We start from the raw sequence: 17,605 nt of genomic DNA, 5'->3' as shown, positions 1-17,605 counted from the left end.
GAGAGGAGCAGAGGGCGATCGCCTGGCCCACTGGGGCTAGGGAGCCTGCTGAGCTCCCAAGCTGGTACCCCCCCCCAAGGCCCCCACCAGGCCACGTGGGTCCCTGGGGGCATAGGAGGGAGGCCTGGGGAGATCAGGAGAGGCAGGCAGGAGGAGCCATCTGGGAGGAGCGAGAGAGGAGCAGAGGGCGATTGCCCTGCCCACTCGAGCCCAGGAAGCCTGCTGGGCTCCCAGGCGAGGTCCCCTGCCCTCTGAGACCAGGGGTGGGGGGCACACCTGGGCCCCTTCTGTTCCTTGAGCCTAAGCCTCAACCCCCATAGCCCCCAGGGCCTCTTCCAGCCCTGTGGGTCCTAAGCACAGGCCCAACCCACCACCCAAACCTCACCCTTGCTTAGGCCCCGCCCTCCACAGCCAAGACCTTCCCCCTCACCCCCTTTTTTTTTCTTTACCCTCCTCTTTTTTACTACTGTGGTACTGATGTACCTTCTGGTTGTTGATTTATCTATATTTTTATTTTTATATTTTTCCTAACATATCTGTTAGTTTCCTAGCCTAATTTATTTTTTACTTTGTTATTGTTTTGTTTTGTTTTGTTTTGCCACCACACGTGGCTTGTGGGATCTTGGCTCACAAGCCAGGGGTCGGGCTGAAGCTCCTGCGGTGGGAGCTCTGAATCCAAACCACTGGACTAACAGAGAACCTCAGACCCCAGGGAATATTCATCAGAGTGAGGTCTCACGGAGTTCGTCATATCAGCACCAAGATCCAGCTCTACCCAATAGCCTAAAAACTCCAGTGTTGGAAGCCTCAGGCCAAACAACAAGTAAGACAGGAACACAATCCCACTCATAAAAGAAAAAAACTGAGACGGCAAAAAAATATGTCACAGATGAAGCAGCAAGGTAAAAACCTACAAGACCAAATAAATGAAGAGGAAATAGGCAATCTACCTGAAAAAGAATTCAGAGTAATGATAGTAAAGATGACCCAGAATCTCAGAAATAGAATGGAGGCAGACTGAGAAAATACAAGAAATGTTCAACAGAGATCTAGAAGAACTAAAGAACAAACAGACAGAGATGAACAACACAATATTGAAATGAAAAATACACTCAAAGGAATCAATAACAGAATAACTGAGGCAGAAGAACGAATAGGTGAGCTGGAAGACAAAATGGTGGAAATACCTGCCGAGAAGCAGAATAAAGAAAAAAGAATGACAAGAATTGAAGACAATATCAGAGACCTCTGGGACAACACTAAATGCACCAACATTCAAATTATAGGGGGCCCAGAAGAAGAAGAGAAAAAGAAAGGGTCTGAGAAAATATTTGAAGAGATTATAGTTGAAAACTTCCATAACATGGGAAAGGAAATAGTCAATAGTCAATCTACCCAGCAAGGATCTCATTCAGATTCAATGGAGAAGTCAAAAGCTTTTCAGACAAGCAAAAGCTAAGAGAGTTCAGCACCACCAAACCAGGGTTACAACAAATGCTAAAGAAACTTCTCTAGGCGGGAAACACAAGAGAAGAAAAAGACCCACAAAAACAAACCCAAAACAATTAAGAAAATGGTAATAGAAACATACATATCACTAATAACCTTGAATGTAAATGGATTAAATGCCTCAACCAAAAGACACAGACTGGCTGAATGGATACAAAAACAAGACCCATATATATGCTATCTACAAGAGACACACTTCAGGCCTAGGGACACATACAGACGGAAAGTGAAGGGATGGAAAAAGGTATTCCATGCAAATGGAAATCAAAAGAAAGCTGGAGTAGCAATACTTGTATCAGATAAAATAGACTTTAAAATAAAGACTGTTACAAGAGATAAGGAGGGACACTACAAAATGATCAAAGAATCAATCCAAGAAGAAGATATAATAATTATAAATGTTTATACACCCAACATAGGAGCACATCAATACATAAGGCAAATGCTAACAACCATGAAAGAAGAAATTGACAGTAACACAATAATAGTAGGGAACTTTAACACCCCACTTACACCAATGGACAGATCATCCAAATAGGAAATAAATAAGGAAACACAAGCTTTAAATGACATAAGAGACCAGATAGATCTAATTGCTACTTATAGAACATTCCACCCCAAAGTGGCAGAATACACTTTCTTCTCAAGTGCACATGGAACATTCTACAGGATAGATCACATCTTGGGTCACAAATCAAGCCTTGGAAAATTTAAGAAAATTGAAATCATATCCAGCATCTTTTCTGACCACAACACTCTGAGATTGAAAGTCAATTACAGGAAAAAAACTGTAAAACACAGAAATTCGTGGAGGCTAAACAGTGCACTACTAAATAACCAAGAGATCACCAAAGAAATCAAAGAAGAAATAAAAAATACATAGAAACAAATGACAATGAAAACATGAGAACCCAACCTATGGGATGCAGCAAAAGCAGTTCTAAGAGGGAAGTTTATAGCAACTCAACCTCACCTCAAGAAACAAGAAAAATCTCAAATAAACAATCTAACCCTAAACATAAAACAGCTAGAGAAAGAAGAACAAACAAAACCCAAAGTCAGTAGAAGAAAAGAAATCATAAAGATCAGAGCAGAAATAAGTGAAATAGAAACGAAGAAAACAATAGCAAAGATCAATAAAACTAAAAGCTGGTTATTTGGGAAGATAAACAAAATTGATAAACCCTTAGCCAGACTCATCAAGAAAAAAAAGGAGAGGACTCAAATCAATAAAATTAGAAATGGAAAAGAAGAAATCACAACTGACACTGCAGAAATACAAAGGATTATAAGAGACTACTACAAATAACTATATGCCAATAAAATGGACAACCATGAAGAAATGGACAAATTCTTGGAAAGGTACAATTTTCCAAGACTGAAACAGGAAGAATTAGAAAATATAAACAGACCTATTACAAGTAATGAAATTGAAACCATAATTAAAAATCTTCCAACAAACAAAAGCCCAGGACCAGATGGCTTCACAGGCGAAATTCTATCAAACATTTAGAGAAGAGCTAATACCTATCCAGCTCAAACTCTTCCAAAATATTGCAGAGGGAGAAACACTCCCAAATTCATTCTATGAAGCCACCATCACCCTGATACCAAAACCAGAAAAAGATGTCACAAAAAAAGAAAATTATAGACCAACATCACTGACGAACATAGATGCAAAAATCCTGAGCAAAATACTAGCAAACAGAATCTAACAACACATTAAAAGGATCATACACCATGAACAAGTGGGGATTTATCCCAGGGATGCAAGGATTCTTCAATATATGCAAAACAATCAATGTGATACACCACATTAACAAATTAAGAAATAAAAACCATATGATCATCTCAGTATATGCAGAAAAAGCTTTTGACAAAATTCAACACTAATTTATTATAAAAACTCTCCAGAAAAATGGGCATAGAGGGAACCTACCTCAACATAATAAAGGCCATATATGACAAACCCACAGCAAGCATCATACTCAATGGTGAAAAACTGAAAGCTTTTCCACTAAGATCAGGAACAAGACAAGGATGTCCACTCTCACCACTCTTATTCAACATAGTTTTGAAGTCCTAGCCACAGCAATTAGAGAAGAAAAGAAATAAAAGGAATAAAAATTGGAAAAGAAGAAGTAAAACTGTCACTTTTTGCTGATGACATGATACTATACGTAGAAAATCCTAAACATGCCACCAGAAAACTACTAGAACTAATCAATGAATTTGGTAAGGTTGCAGGATACAAAATTAATGCAAAGAAATCTCTGGCATTTGTATACACCAGCAATGAAAAATCAGAAAGAGAAATTAAGGAAACACTCCCATTTATGATTTCAACAAAAAGAATAAAATACCTAGGAATAAACTTGCCTAAGGAGGAGAAAGACTTGCACTCAGAAAACTATAAAACACTGATGAAAAAAATCAAAGATGACATAAACAGATAGAGAAATATACTATGTTCTTGGATTGGAAGAATCAATACTGTGAAAATGACTATACTACCCAAAGCAATCTACAGATTCAATGCAATCCCTATCAAACTACCAATGGCATTCTTCACAGAATTAGAACAACAAATCTTAAAATTAGTATGGAGACACAAAAGACCCCGAATAGCCAAAGCAATCTTGAGAAAGAAAAACGGAGCTGGAGGAATGAGGCTCCTTGACTTCAGACTATACTACAAAGCTACAGTAAGCAAGACAGTATGGTACTGGCACAAAAACAGAAATATAGATCAATCGAACAGGATAGAAAGCCCAGGGATAAACCCATGCACATATGGTCACCTTATTTTTGATAAAGGAGGCAAGAATATACAATGGAGAAAAGACAGCCTCTTCAATAAGTGGTGCTGGGAAAACTGGACAGCTACATGTAAAAGAATGAAATTAGAAAACTACTTAACACCATACAACAAAATAAACTCCAAATTGATTAAAGACTTAAATGTAAGACCAGACACCATAAAACTCTTAGAGGAAAACATAGGAAAAGCACTCTTTGACATAAACCACAGCAAGATCTTTTTTGACTCACCTCCTAGAGTAATGGAAATAAAAACAAAAATAAACAAATGGGACTTAATTAAACTTAAAAGCTTTTGCACAGCAAAGGAAACCATAAACAAGACAAAAAGACAACTCTCAGAATGGGAGAAAATATTTGCAAATGAAACAGCAGACAAAGGATTAATCTCCAAAATATACAAACAGCTCATGGAGCTCAATATCAAAAAAACAAACAATCCAGTTTAAAAAAATGGGTGGAAGACCTAAATAGACATTTCACCAAGGAAGACATACAGATGGCCAAGAGGCACATGAAAAGATGCTCAACATCACTAATCATTAGAGTAATGCAAATCAAAACTACAATGAGATATCACTTCATGCTGGTCAGAATGGCCATTATCAAAAAATCTAGAAACCATAAATGCTGGAAAGGGAACCCTCTTGCACTGTTGGTGGGAATGTAAATTGACACAACCACTGTGGAGAATATGGAGGTTCCTTAAAAAATTAAAAATAGAACTACCATATGACCCAGCAATCCCACTACTGGGCATATACCCTGAGAAAACCATAATTCAAAAAGAGACATGTACCACAATGTTCATTGCAGCACTATTTACAATATCCAAGACATGGAACCAACCTAAATGTCCATCGACAGATGAATGGATAAAGAAGATGTGGCACATATATACAGTGCAATATTACTCAGCCATAAAAAGAAACGATATTGAGCTATTTGTTGTGAGGTGGATGGACCTAGGGTCTGTCATACAGAGTGAAGTAAGTCAGAAAGAGAAAAACAAATACCGTATGCTAACGCATACATATGGAATCTTAAAAAAATGGTACTGATGAACCCAGTTGCAGGGCAGGAATAAAGAAGTAGACATAGAGAATGGACTTGAATACTTGGGGTGGGAAGGGGATGCTGGGGCGAAGTGAGAGTAGCATCAACGTATATATACTACCGAATGTAAAATAGTTGGCTGGTGGGAAGAAGCAGCATAGCACAGGGAGATCGGGCTCGGTGCTTTGCGATGACCTAGAGAGGTGGGATAGGGAGAATGGGAGGGAGGCTCAAGAGGGAGGGGATATGGGGACATGTGTATGCATATGGCTGATTTGCTTTGTTGTGCAACAGAAACTAACACAGTACTGTGAAGCAATTATACTCCAATAAAGATCTATTAAAAAAAAAAGAGGCAAGCTGGAACGGTTCTATCAACATCAGACAAAATTGTCATTAAGACAAAAATAATTATTCAGAATAAAGAGAATCTCAACATAACGATAAAATGTTTAATCACTTGGAGAATATAAACATTATAAAGTTGAATGCATCTAATAAAATAGCCTCAAATATATATAAAGCAAAAATAGAAAGAATTATTAAAAAGATAAAGTGACAGTTCTGTAATTATAATAGATTTCAACACATCTCAAGGTGATAACACATTATTGAAAAAATAATATACTTTAACCACACAGTTAAATTAGATTTAATGAGAATATATAGAACTCTACAGTTAACAATTGGAAAATACATTCTTTGCAAGCACATCTGGAATATTTACAAAAATTAACTATATATAGACTATAAAGCATGTCTCAAAATTTAGTAGCAGTCAGACTGTATTCTCTGAAATTATTGTTATTATTATTAACACTTAAATAGTACTAATTATGTACCAGCACTGTTCTAAGCATTTTATAATTATGACCTTATTTAATCCTTATAACAACATGATGAGATAAGAGCTATTACTATCATCCATTTTATAGATGAAGAAACTGAGGCAAAGAGGTGAAGTAACTTAAGTAACTTACACCCAAGATCACACAGCTTGTAAATGGTGGACCTGGGATTCACACTGAGGGAGTCAAGCTTTAAAGTTCATGCTCTTAACCACTTTTCTATGCTGCCTCTTTAGTCACAAGCTAGAAACAAAAAACTTTTCCACATTTGTAGACTAAAACGTATGTTTCTAAATAACTCATAGATCAAAAAAATAATTGATTTTTTTAATCCCTTAGAATTGAAACTAGTACATAACAACACTTGAGGGAGATAAATATTTCAAAGGAAATGTGCAACTTTAAATAAATATATAGGGACTTCCCTGGTGGCGAAGTGGTTAAGAATCCGCCTGCCAATGCAGGGGACACAGGTTCGAGCCCTGGTCCGGGAAGATCCCATATGCCGCGGAGCAACTAAGCCTGTGCACCACAACTACTGAGCCTGTGCTCTAGAGCCCGTGAGCCACAACTACTGAGCCCGTGCACCACAACTACTGAAGCCCACGTGCCTAGAGCCCGTGCTCCACAGCAAGAGAAGCTACCGAAATGAGAAGCCTGCACACCACAACGAGGAGTAGCCCCCGCTCGCCGCAACTAGAGAAAGCCTGCACGCAGCAATGAAGACCCAACACAGCCTAAAGTAAATAAATAAATTTATAAATAAATATAAATGAAAAGAAGAAAGGATGCCACAATTCTCGGAAATGTGAAAGTAATGTGTAGTAACAGATCAGTGGTTACCTGGGGTCAGAATGGAGTGGGGAAGGGCAGGAGGGAGTGGTTGCAAAGGTTATAACCACTCTTTGGTTGTGATGATGGTTTCACAGGTGCATATATATATATGTCAAAACTCGTCAAAGTGGAGTCTTTGAACAGTTTATTTTATGCCAATTATACCTCAATAAAACAATTTTATAAATGTGCCCATAGGGAAAAAAACTTAAACGTTATATGAGGGTGTAAAGTGAAAAGTCCTTCTGCATTCCCCACCTGCCACTACTAATGTCTTTGAAGTCTCCCATAAGAACTTTCCCAAGCATATCCATCTCCCTTTCCTCCAAGGAGGTAATAACTCTTCTAAATTTTGTATTTATTATTCTCTTACTTTTTGTTTTAGTTTTACTGCATAAGCATATTTCAAACAATCTGTTGTTTAAATATGTATATTTTAGAATACACATATGTTAGATAATATCATACTGTATTATATTACGCAACTTGTTTTTTATTATTCAACATTGCACTTTTTTTTCCAACGTTATACTTTTGAGATTTAACCATGTTGATAGATGAAGTGAATTCAGCTCTTTGCTGCATAGTATTCCATTACATAATTATCTGCACTAATATTATAGCCGCTAACCACATGTGGCTACTGAGCACTTAAAATGCAGCTGTTATGACTGGGAGACTGAATTTTTAATTTTAGTTAATTTAAATTTTAATAGCCACATGTGACTAATAGCTACATACTAAACAGTGCGCTGCTAGAGTATGCACCTAGAAGCAGAACTGCTGGTTCTTACAATACACACATCTCCACAGCATATTGTTTTCCAAAGTGCTTTTACTCCCACCCACAGTGCACCCACAGTGCGTAGGAGTTTCTGTGGCTCTACAGCCTCACCAACACTTCTATTATCAGACTTTTAAAATTTTGCCATCTATTGAGTGTGAAATTATATTTTCTTGTGATTTTAAGTTCATTTGCTTTCCATAATTGCAAATGAGATTGAGTTTCTTTTTATTGTTTAGTGACTGTGTTTCCCCTTCTGTAAAATGCCAACTCAGTACATGGCTTCAGTACATTTTTATAATACATAGGGGAGGTAGTTGTTGTTATTCATTTATAGGCATGTCATATTTTTCTATTATTGTTTTGTCAGTTATGTATGTGTTGCAAACATATTTTCTCAGTTTGTGACCTGACTTTTCATATTTAGTGTCCTTTAATGAACAAAAGTTTTAAATTTTCAACATTGCTGAATTTATGTTTATCACTTTAGGGTCCCGTGTTAATAAATCCTTGCTTATCCAAAATCTGAAACTTCTAAAAATGCAGAAAAACTGGATCACTCCCCCATCATTGGTGCTAATGTAGAATGGTACTGCCACTCTGGGAAAGAGTATCCCAGTTTCTTTAAAAACTGTATATGCAGGGAGTTCCCTGGTGGCCTAGTGGTTAGGATTCCAGGCTTTCACTACCATGGACCACGTGGGGCAGCCAAAAACAAACAAACAAACAAACAAAAAATTGTACATGAGAATACCATACAATCCAGCAATTACACTTCTGGGTATTTATTCCAGAAGACTTATGTGCACACAAAAACCAGAACACAAATGTCTCTAGCAGCTTTATGCATAATAGACAAAAACTATAAACAACTCTGTGAAGAAAAACATATTTGACCCCTGCTCCCAGTTCCTGACACAGAGTTCCTAAAACCCTGTAAATTCCTGAGTGATAGGGGTGTTAGGAACATCTTTTGTTCTGATATTTGGTCTTTGATCCTGTTCCTGACACAGACCTCCTAAATCCCTTGAATTTCCTGGATGATAGGAGCACTTTTTGCCCTCCTGAGGTGACTTTTGGTGGACTCCTGGATAGCTTCAGGATGGGGACTGTTCACTAGAAAGACCAAGCCATGATTAGAAGCTCCAACCCCAGCCTCTGAAAAGAGGAGAGGAGCTGGAGATTGAGTTCATAATCAATCATGCCGGGCTTCCCTGGTGGCGCAGTGGTTGAGAGTCTGCCTGCCGATGCAGGGGACGCGGGTTCGTGCCCCGGTTCGGGAGGATCCCACATGCCACAGAACAGCTGGGCCCGTGAGCCATGGCCGCTGAGCCTGCACGTCGAGAGCCTGTGCTCCGCAACGGGAGAGGCCACAACAGTGAGAAGCACACGTACCGCAAAAAAAAAAAAAAAATCAATCATGCCCATGTAATGAAGCTTCCATAAGAAATCCTGAACTATGGAGTTTGGAGAGCTTCTGGATGGACGAATACATCCACGTGCTGGGAGGGTGGCACACCCCAACACCATAGGGACAGAAGTTCCTGTGCTCAGGACCCTTCCAGACCTTGCCCTGTATGTCTTTTCATCTGGCTATTTATCTGTATCCTTTATTATATACTTTATAATAAACCAGTAAACACAAGTGTTTCCATGAGTTCTATGAGCCATTATAGTAAACTATCAAACCTGAGGATGGGGCTGTGGGAACCCCTAATTTATAGTCAGTTGTTCAGAAGTACAGGAGGCCTGGGTTTGTGACTGGCATCTGAAGAAGGGGGCAGTCTTGTGGGAATCAGACTTTTACCCGTGGGATCCGCACTAACTCTGGGTAGTTAATGTCAGAATTGCTTGGTATGAGGGGGGAAGAAAAACCACACATTTGGTGTCCAAAATGTTGTGAGTAAAACAGAGGAAATAAGTGTTTTCCCTTAAAACTCAGAAGTCCTTCGCCAGGTGAAAAACAAACTGTGGTACATCCATACCATGGACTACTACTCAGCAATGTAAAAGGGGTGAGTACTTATACAGGCAGCAATCTGGATGGATCTCCAGAGAATTTTGTTGAATGAAAAAAGCCAATCCTAAAGGGTTACATCTGCATGATTTGATCTATATAACATTCTTGAAATGACAAAATTATAGAAATGGAGAACAAATGAATGGTTGCCAGGTGGTGGAAGAATGGGGAGGGAGGTAGTTGTAGCTATAAAAGGGTGACATGAAAGAATCCTGGTGTTAATGTTCTGTATCATGAGTGTAGCAATAGCAATAGCAATATCCTGATTGTTGTATCTCAATATAGCCCATCCCAAAGGTTTTCAATAATGTGAGTGTGAACCAGAACCATCCGGGGAGCTTTCAGACATACACACACAAACCTCCAAATGATTTTTCTACTCACACACATTACCTGACAGTGCCAGGGCTGTAGGCCTTTATAGACATTAGATAAGGAAGGGTAAGTGGGAGAGTTCTGTTTTAGGAGCATGGCAAAATAAAGGATTAGGTTGGGGGAAACTAGATAGAGGAAACCTTATGAAGAAGCTATTCCAACAGTACATACAAGGGATGACGCAGTTCTGTACTGTGGTGCTAGCTGCGGGGACAGAGTTCTGAGAGGTTTATGTCTCAGAAAAGGAGCTTAGGGCTTCCCTGGTGGTGCAGTGGTTAAGAATCTGCCTGCCAATGCAGGGGACACGGGTTTGAGCCCTGGTCCCGGAAGATCCCACATGCCGTGAAGCAACTAAGCCTGTGTGCCACAGCTACTGAGCCTGTGCTCTACAGCCTACGAGCCACAACTACTGAGCCTGTGTGCCACAACTACTGAATCCCATGCACCTAGAGCCTGTGCTCCGCAACAAGAGAAGCCACCGCAATGAGAGGCCCGCACACCGCAACAAAGAGTAGCCCCTGCTCACCGCAACTAGAGAAAGCCCATGCACAGCAATGAAGACCAAATGCAGCCAAAATAAATTAAATAAAATAAATTAATTTTAAAAAAAGGAGCTTAACCTCTCAAGCAAGCTTCTTAACTAAGTATTGACAGTAATCCCTAATGTCCACAGTTGGATAGAGGATATACTTTTAGGTCTGCAACAAAATAATTACATGTTCTTGCCTCGTGAAATCAGCAAGTGTCCCCGCCACAAGAGAGCATACCATCCCCTCCTGGTGGTCCTGCACTTTCTCTGAGGCACAGTTAGTTCCAGAAGGACCTGAGGCGACCTTTATCAATGGCCTCACCTGCCCCATCTCCCAAGTCCCCCAGTTTTCCTGAAAGGTCCTTGTTACTCAAATTTAAACCACTTATCTAGACAAGGCGGCTAAACAGGCACTTCTCTCCTAGTCTTGGCCTAACTTCCTCCCTGCCTGGAGCCCAGAAGGCATACCTGGACAGGGGCAAAGCAGGACACTCTGCTGTGATCTCTCTGGCCACAGCCTCTCACCAGGGAGTGGTTACCTGTCATGAGCAGTATTCAAAACCAGGAACCAAGGTGTGGTCTGGGCTCCTTTAAGCTTCAGAGTTTGGGGGTTCCTGGTGAGTCCCAAGAGAAGAGTCCAGAAGAGGAGGATGGAAGGGGGGTGGCCCACGACAGGGGAATTCCTCCTCTGCCTCCCTGTCAGCCTTCTGCTTCAAGGTAAGACGGGGCAAGAACAGGGAAAGAGTGGAATACTGTTCTGGGAAAATTCCAGAAACCCCCTCATTCCCCAGAACTAGAAAGCATCTAAAATAACTGGATTATACATTGCTTTTCTCTGTAGTATCTATATTTTGGTTTCCTTTGGGAAACAGATGAAACGCCCATTTCACTGATCAGTACGCATAGCGCCCGTCTCATTTGCCTGCATAGACATCTACCAAATTGTCTGTCCTTCCTTTTTACCACCTTTCTGATTCCACCCCTTTATAATGTTCAACTCTTCCTTTATACCAGGATTAGTAACTATGAACAGGGCCGTTTGGGTCCTGTTAATAATAATATAATTCCTTTCCCACCTCACTTGGGAAGATCTTGTAGAGGAGGTAATGTGGAGGGGAAAGGACAATGTTTGCTTTCCCCCAGATATGCTTCTCCTCAGTCTGGAGATGTACCTTATGAGTTAACTGGTATGGGGAGACAGTAGAAGAGGCATGGGAAAGAACTTGCTGGGCTCAGCTACAGGAATAACCGGAGTCACCTGCGGTTGGCGTGTGGGTGAGGTGGGCAGAAGGGCTGTTACGTTTCGTCACATAGCTCCACCAGTCACGTGGTAGATGATCAATGAGATCTTTTCAACATGGTGATGATGAAAATGGCTCCCACAGATCTTAGAGGAAGTCATCGGGTTTGAGAAGGGCACAGAGCCCAGAACAGTGTAGGTAGTCAATAAATTTACATTGAATACAACGTTCCTTAAGTTCCCACATGTTTTACATCACACTCATGTTTACTTCTCCCCAAACTTTTCCTTTCAGGAAATGAGAAAACATGAAAGTGGGAACGGACCACTGAGAAACAAAATTTTAGGGGAGTTTTGTTCAGTGTCTATGAGGAAGAATCACAATAGAGCTAGACAGAAAAAAGTATGGTCAGACAAAGGCCAAACCTTTAGGGTTATGACTATGGAAGGAATAGGCCTCCCCAGAGAGGCAGTCTGCATACAGATTTGGGTAGGATTTATATGGGAGCAAAACCACAGGAAGAAAGGGCTGAGCCCTGACTCAGCTCACCACATCAACTTCCATCATTTGCCTACCAGACCAGACCAGCCCCCCCCACAGCCCTGGCAGGAAGAACTTGGCATCCGGGAATCTTGGCCTAAGAAGGAGGGGTTCACATGCCCACCCCATGTCCACATTTTCTTTCTCTGCAGAGAGGCTCTAGGGTCCCAGCCCTGGCACTCCTCTCACTTAGGAAACAGAAAAGCCCTATTCCCATCTCACGGGGTCTCTACTCTCTACAGAAAGGGCAAACATTTCAGCATCAATTGTTCAGTCTTTGAGCAGCGTGGCGTAGACCCTGCTGTCTTCCAGGCTATATTTAACCAGAAGGACTTCCGTCCAGTAATCAACTACAGCATCCCCACTCATATCAGCATCTCCTTCACCCTGTCTGCCATCCTTAAAGTGGTGAGTTTTGACTGATAACATTCTTTCCATAGCCTGCTAATAGGAAACAAGAACTCTTTACCCTGTCAATCCAACACTGCACCTGTCCAGTAGTGAGCAAAGAGTCCCCTGAATGAATTCTGTACAAGTTAAATGTTCATCCTATGGGGTGGAGAGACATGAAGGGGAATGCTGCTGTGACATTTCTGCAGGTAACGTTTGTCCTTGAGTCCTGCCCTTATAGGAAAATTATACTAAGAAAACATTCCCAATGGGCCCCCATGCTGTTTTTTCCCCTATATTTTCCATGCAACCTGCATTTTTCTGAACTACTTTCTTTTGAGACTTGTAATTGAAAAGCTGAACTGTCACATGGGACCACTTAGGAAACAAAGGAAGGAGGTAGACTAGGACCTGATTTCATGGCATTAATGATCCGGGACGGGGATCTTTTGGTCAGGATGCACAACTTCAGCTGCTGATGTCATTTCTGTGGTTAAAGTTGGTATGTAAGCTCAGCTTTCTTCTTCTCTTTTTCTCCTTGCCTGATTTTCTGGCTTTGCTTGCAAAAATCACATTTGTTGAAATTGACAGTGCCCAAGGAAATACACAAAGCCAACCAGAATGGGGCCAGTGCTGGTGACAAATAGCTTTCTGGGCTGCCAATCAACTTTGAAATTCAGATGGAAAAAAAACAGAAAGATGGAGGGCAGCACAGTTGGAAGCCCCTAAGTAAGCTTCAAGGTCCAAATGTATCCAGCACCCAGCTTAAGATTTCCCTTGAGCAGGAAGTGAAAGGCCAGTAAGACTTTGTTAGCTAGAGAAGAGGCACATTATCACCAGAAAGAGAAGAGGAATCAGAGTTTAAAAGGAAATGTGGTTTAAAAAAAAAAACCCGCAGGGAATTCTCTGGTGGTCCAGTGGTTAGGACTCCACACTGCCACTGCAGGGGGCACAGGTTCCATCCCTGGTCGGGGAACTAAGATCCCTCATGCCGTGCAGTGTGGCCAAAAAAAAAGACCAAAACAAAACAGAAAAGCAAGATGCATAACAATGTGCACAGTATCATTCTATCTGTGTAAATAAAAATGAATGCTGGGATATATTTTTTTCTAGAATGATATATAAAAAACTGTTAATAATGGACCTGAGTTGGGGATATGAACTGAGTTGGACTAAATTAAGGAGGGAAAAAAATTATTCTTTATATTATACCTTTCTGGAATTGTTGAAATTTTATCATATGCCCATAGTACATACCTTTAGAAAAAAATACATACATATGTATATATTTTTAAGGGACTGGAAGGGCAGGAGATGCTGACATAAACTAGCTCCAGGTTTCAGCCATAACCATCCCTCTGGGCCCTATGCCCTAGATCTGGAGTCACGCATTCATCAGCTGGGACCCAGGAGAATGTGGTGATATCAATAAACTCACTGTGACATCTGAGAACCTGTGGCTCCGAGACATCTTCATCGTGGAATCGTGGGTATCAGGGCTGGGAAAAGCTGGGGGAAGACCCTTCTGCAAGGAGCAGGCGAGGGCACTGCAGGGCAAACCCATTCAGCGGGACCACTGAAAACTTATTTCAGAGAGGAGCACAATCACAGCTCATCAACTTCTCTGCTAGAAATGAGAAAGCAGTAGGGAGAAAAGATGGCGGAGTGGCAGCATTGGGAAGCCCTGCCTTAAGAGCAAAACATAAACTGATGTGAAACCCAGAGCATTTGCGCCCCCTCCCCTTCCACCGCTTAGCAACGATGTGGATCACACTCTGGATGGCCTCTCCGCCTGTGTGACTAATGAAGGTCGCGTTGTGTACAACAAACAGGTTGCAGGTGACCAGCATCTGTAACCTGGACATCTACTTCTCTTTTGACCAGAAGAACTGCACCCTCACTTTTAGCTCTTTCCTCTACACAGGTGAGTTGCAGTGGTGGTTCTGGCACGGGGTAAACTGAGATCAACTGTGGGGCAACAAAAAAACACTCAGAAGCAAAGTCATTTTTTTAATTTTAATTTTAATTTTTTGCGGTACACGGGCCTCTCACTACCGTGGCCTCTCGCATTGCGGAGCACCGGCTCCGGACGCGCAGGCTCAGCGGCCATGGCTCACGGGCCCAGCCGCTCCGCGGCATGTGGGATCTTCCCGGACCGGGGCACGAACCCGTGTCCCCTGCATCGGCAGGCGGACTCTCAACCACTGCACCACCAGGGAAGCCCACGGTCATTTTTTTTAATGCATAAAAAGGGACAGTGGAGTATTTGCTAATTGGGGGTGTGTGGATGGTGGGGTAGGGGAAGTTGAACTTAAGAGAGAACAAGACTTCCTGAGAAAGCCCAGAATTGAAAGAAGGCAGTTGGGCAGCAAGGAAGTCACATTACAGGACTGTCTGAAAGAGGTAGCTAAAGCAGTTGTTGAATCACCTCTCTGAGCCCCACACAGAGTAGGTGCTGAGCAGATGTGTGCTGAGTGAGTGTCTCCCCTGCAGTGGAAAACACGTTGCTGGGCATGGACAAGGAAGTGTGGGACATAACAGACACCTCGCGTGACACTGGCCACACACAAGGGGAGTGGGAGCTCCTGGGCATCAACAAGGCCACCCCGAAGATACCTGTGGGCTTCAGCCTTTTTGACCAGATCATGTTCTATGTAAGGCCAGAGACTCTGGCATGGCTGTCCAACCCCCATATCTTTCTCATCGTACACTTCTAAATCTCAGAGCCTCTCACCTCTTGCCCTAAGACCAGAAAGTCCCTGGGCACCATAACCCTCATAGCGTTCCTCTCTCCCAAGTCCCCCAAAGAAGTCCCCCTCTCTGCACCTGCCAGCTCTGGCCTAGGTTTGCTTTGGTGGGTATGGGGGAGTCCTATTAGTCATATGAAAGCTGCTCCTCATCCAGCCCCAGAAAGAGCCCCTGCTGGAGTGAGGACATCAAGAAAGGAAGAGTCTGGAATCATCTCTTGGTTTCCCTTCAGTTCTAGCTTCACCTGGTTCTCTGCTCTCTCCTCCCCACCAGGTGGCCATCAGGCACAGGCCCAGCCTCTACGTCATAAGTCCCCTGATGCCCAGTAGCTTTCTGATCACCATCGATGCCCTCAGCTTCTTCCTGCCAGTAGAAAGCGAGAACCGCGCCCCATTCAAGATGACACTCCTGCTGGGCTACAACGTCTTCCTGCTCATGACGTTGAATGACTTACTCCCTGCCAGTGGCACCTCCCTCATCAGTATGGCCCCCACCCCACTGTTGAAAAATGAAAAAAGAAAAAAGAAAGAGGCAGGGTAGGCGGGTGAACTGGCTAGATCTGCTGAGGCAGCAGAGGGAGACAGTGGTCATCTTAGAAAGGGCTCAGTGTGTGAGACAGAAAAAAGGGGGGCTTGGTGGTTCCTCTGGACCTGACTCACTCAGGTGTGCTCCTTCCCGCCACCCAGGTGTCTACTTCGCCCTGTGTCTGTCACTGATGGTGGTCAGCCTGCTGAAGACCATCTTCATCACCTACCTGCTGCACCTGGCCACCACCCAGCCCCCACCCAGGCCTCGCTGCCTCCATTCCCTGCTTCTACACTGCACCAGCCCAAGGAAATGCTGCCCTGCCGCTCTCTGGAAGGAGGATGTGGGCCTGGGCCTCACACCCACCCACCTGTCTGGTAAGAGAAATCTGCACTGCCCACACTCTCTGCACTGGGCCCAACTTCCCATTTCTCTAATCCTGTCTCCTTCCCACTTCACAGCTGCGTCTCTGCCCTCTCCACAGGACAGAAGGAGCCAGGGGAATTGGGAGGGAAGGAGCTGGGACCCAGAGAGGCAGAACTGAATGGTGGCTCAGGATGGACAAGGGCCCGGCTAGCTGACCTGTGGGTGCATTTCAGCCACATGATGGACACCCTGCTCTTCCGCATCTACCTGCTTTTCTTGGCCACCTCCATCATCCTCTGGAACACCTAGGAGTAGTGTTCTAACGGTGCAAGAACACCTGGTGTTCAGGTTTCCTTGGCTTCAACTAACCATCCCAGGCCCTGTTCCCCTGCTCCAGTTCACATACAACAGTCCCAGAAATGTGCCCGTGATCCCTGCTCCAGACTTCCCAGGGCTTAAACAGACCTACTGCCGACTCTCTCAGAACTGACATTATATTTCCAAAACACAATGAATTCAGAATATACATGTTTATGTTAGAAATATCATTTTTACTGGAAAAGGAAGGCTTTATAATAAAGGCTACAAATATTTACCGAAAAGTAATTCATGTTGCTGGAATAGAGGACAGGGATTAAACCTCTTGAAAAATAGGCTGAAATATTTATTTATTGTTTTAATAAATATTTATTGAGCATCTACTACCTGCTAGGCACTGTTCTGAATTGTGAAGATACAGCAGTGAACTAAACTGGCAAAAATCTCTATCCACACGGAGCTTACCTTGGGGGTGGGTGGAGACTGACAGTAAAAAAGATAAGTGAGAGAAACATAGAGTATGTGCTAAGTACCAAGGAGAAAAAGCAAATCAGGGAAGGCAGAATGGGAAATGTGCGGAGGGGCTGAAAGTTTAGGAGGGTGGCCAAGTTAGACCTCATGATAACTTCCTGCCGGGCTGGGTCCTGTGCATTGTTCCACAATAATGCCAGCTGGAGACTGCTGTAACCCAGTCTTTTACGA

General features: G+C 42.5%; 1 protein-coding gene across 1 annotated transcript; it reads left to right on the top strand.

Annotated features, from left to right (window-relative positions):
* Positions 1–11,425: 11,425 nt before the first annotated feature.
* On the top strand, positions 11,426–16,974 carry LOC113622338 (5-hydroxytryptamine receptor 3C-like). The gene is given in 10 exon segments (XM_027110643.1): positions 11,426–11,502; positions 12,799–12,964; positions 13,404–13,448; positions 14,323–14,432; positions 14,703–14,778; positions 14,780–14,870; positions 15,440–15,600; positions 15,968–16,175; positions 16,381–16,596; positions 16,704–16,974. Coding segments are annotated over 10 exon segments (1,341 nt in total). The 3' UTR covers positions 16,895–16,974.
* The last annotated feature ends 631 nt before the right edge of the window (positions 16,975–17,605 follow it).

Source organism: Aethalodelphis obliquidens, unplaced genomic scaffold (assembly GCF_003676395.1).
Source record: "Aethalodelphis obliquidens isolate GAN/ISIS:26980383/991018 unplaced genomic scaffold, ASM367639v1 scaffold1, whole genome shotgun sequence".
NCBI classification, from domain to species: domain Eukaryota; kingdom Metazoa; phylum Chordata; class Mammalia; order Artiodactyla; family Delphinidae; genus Aethalodelphis; species Aethalodelphis obliquidens.
Note: the sequence above shows the minus strand (reverse complement) of the source record. Positions and strands in the feature narration are given on the sequence as shown.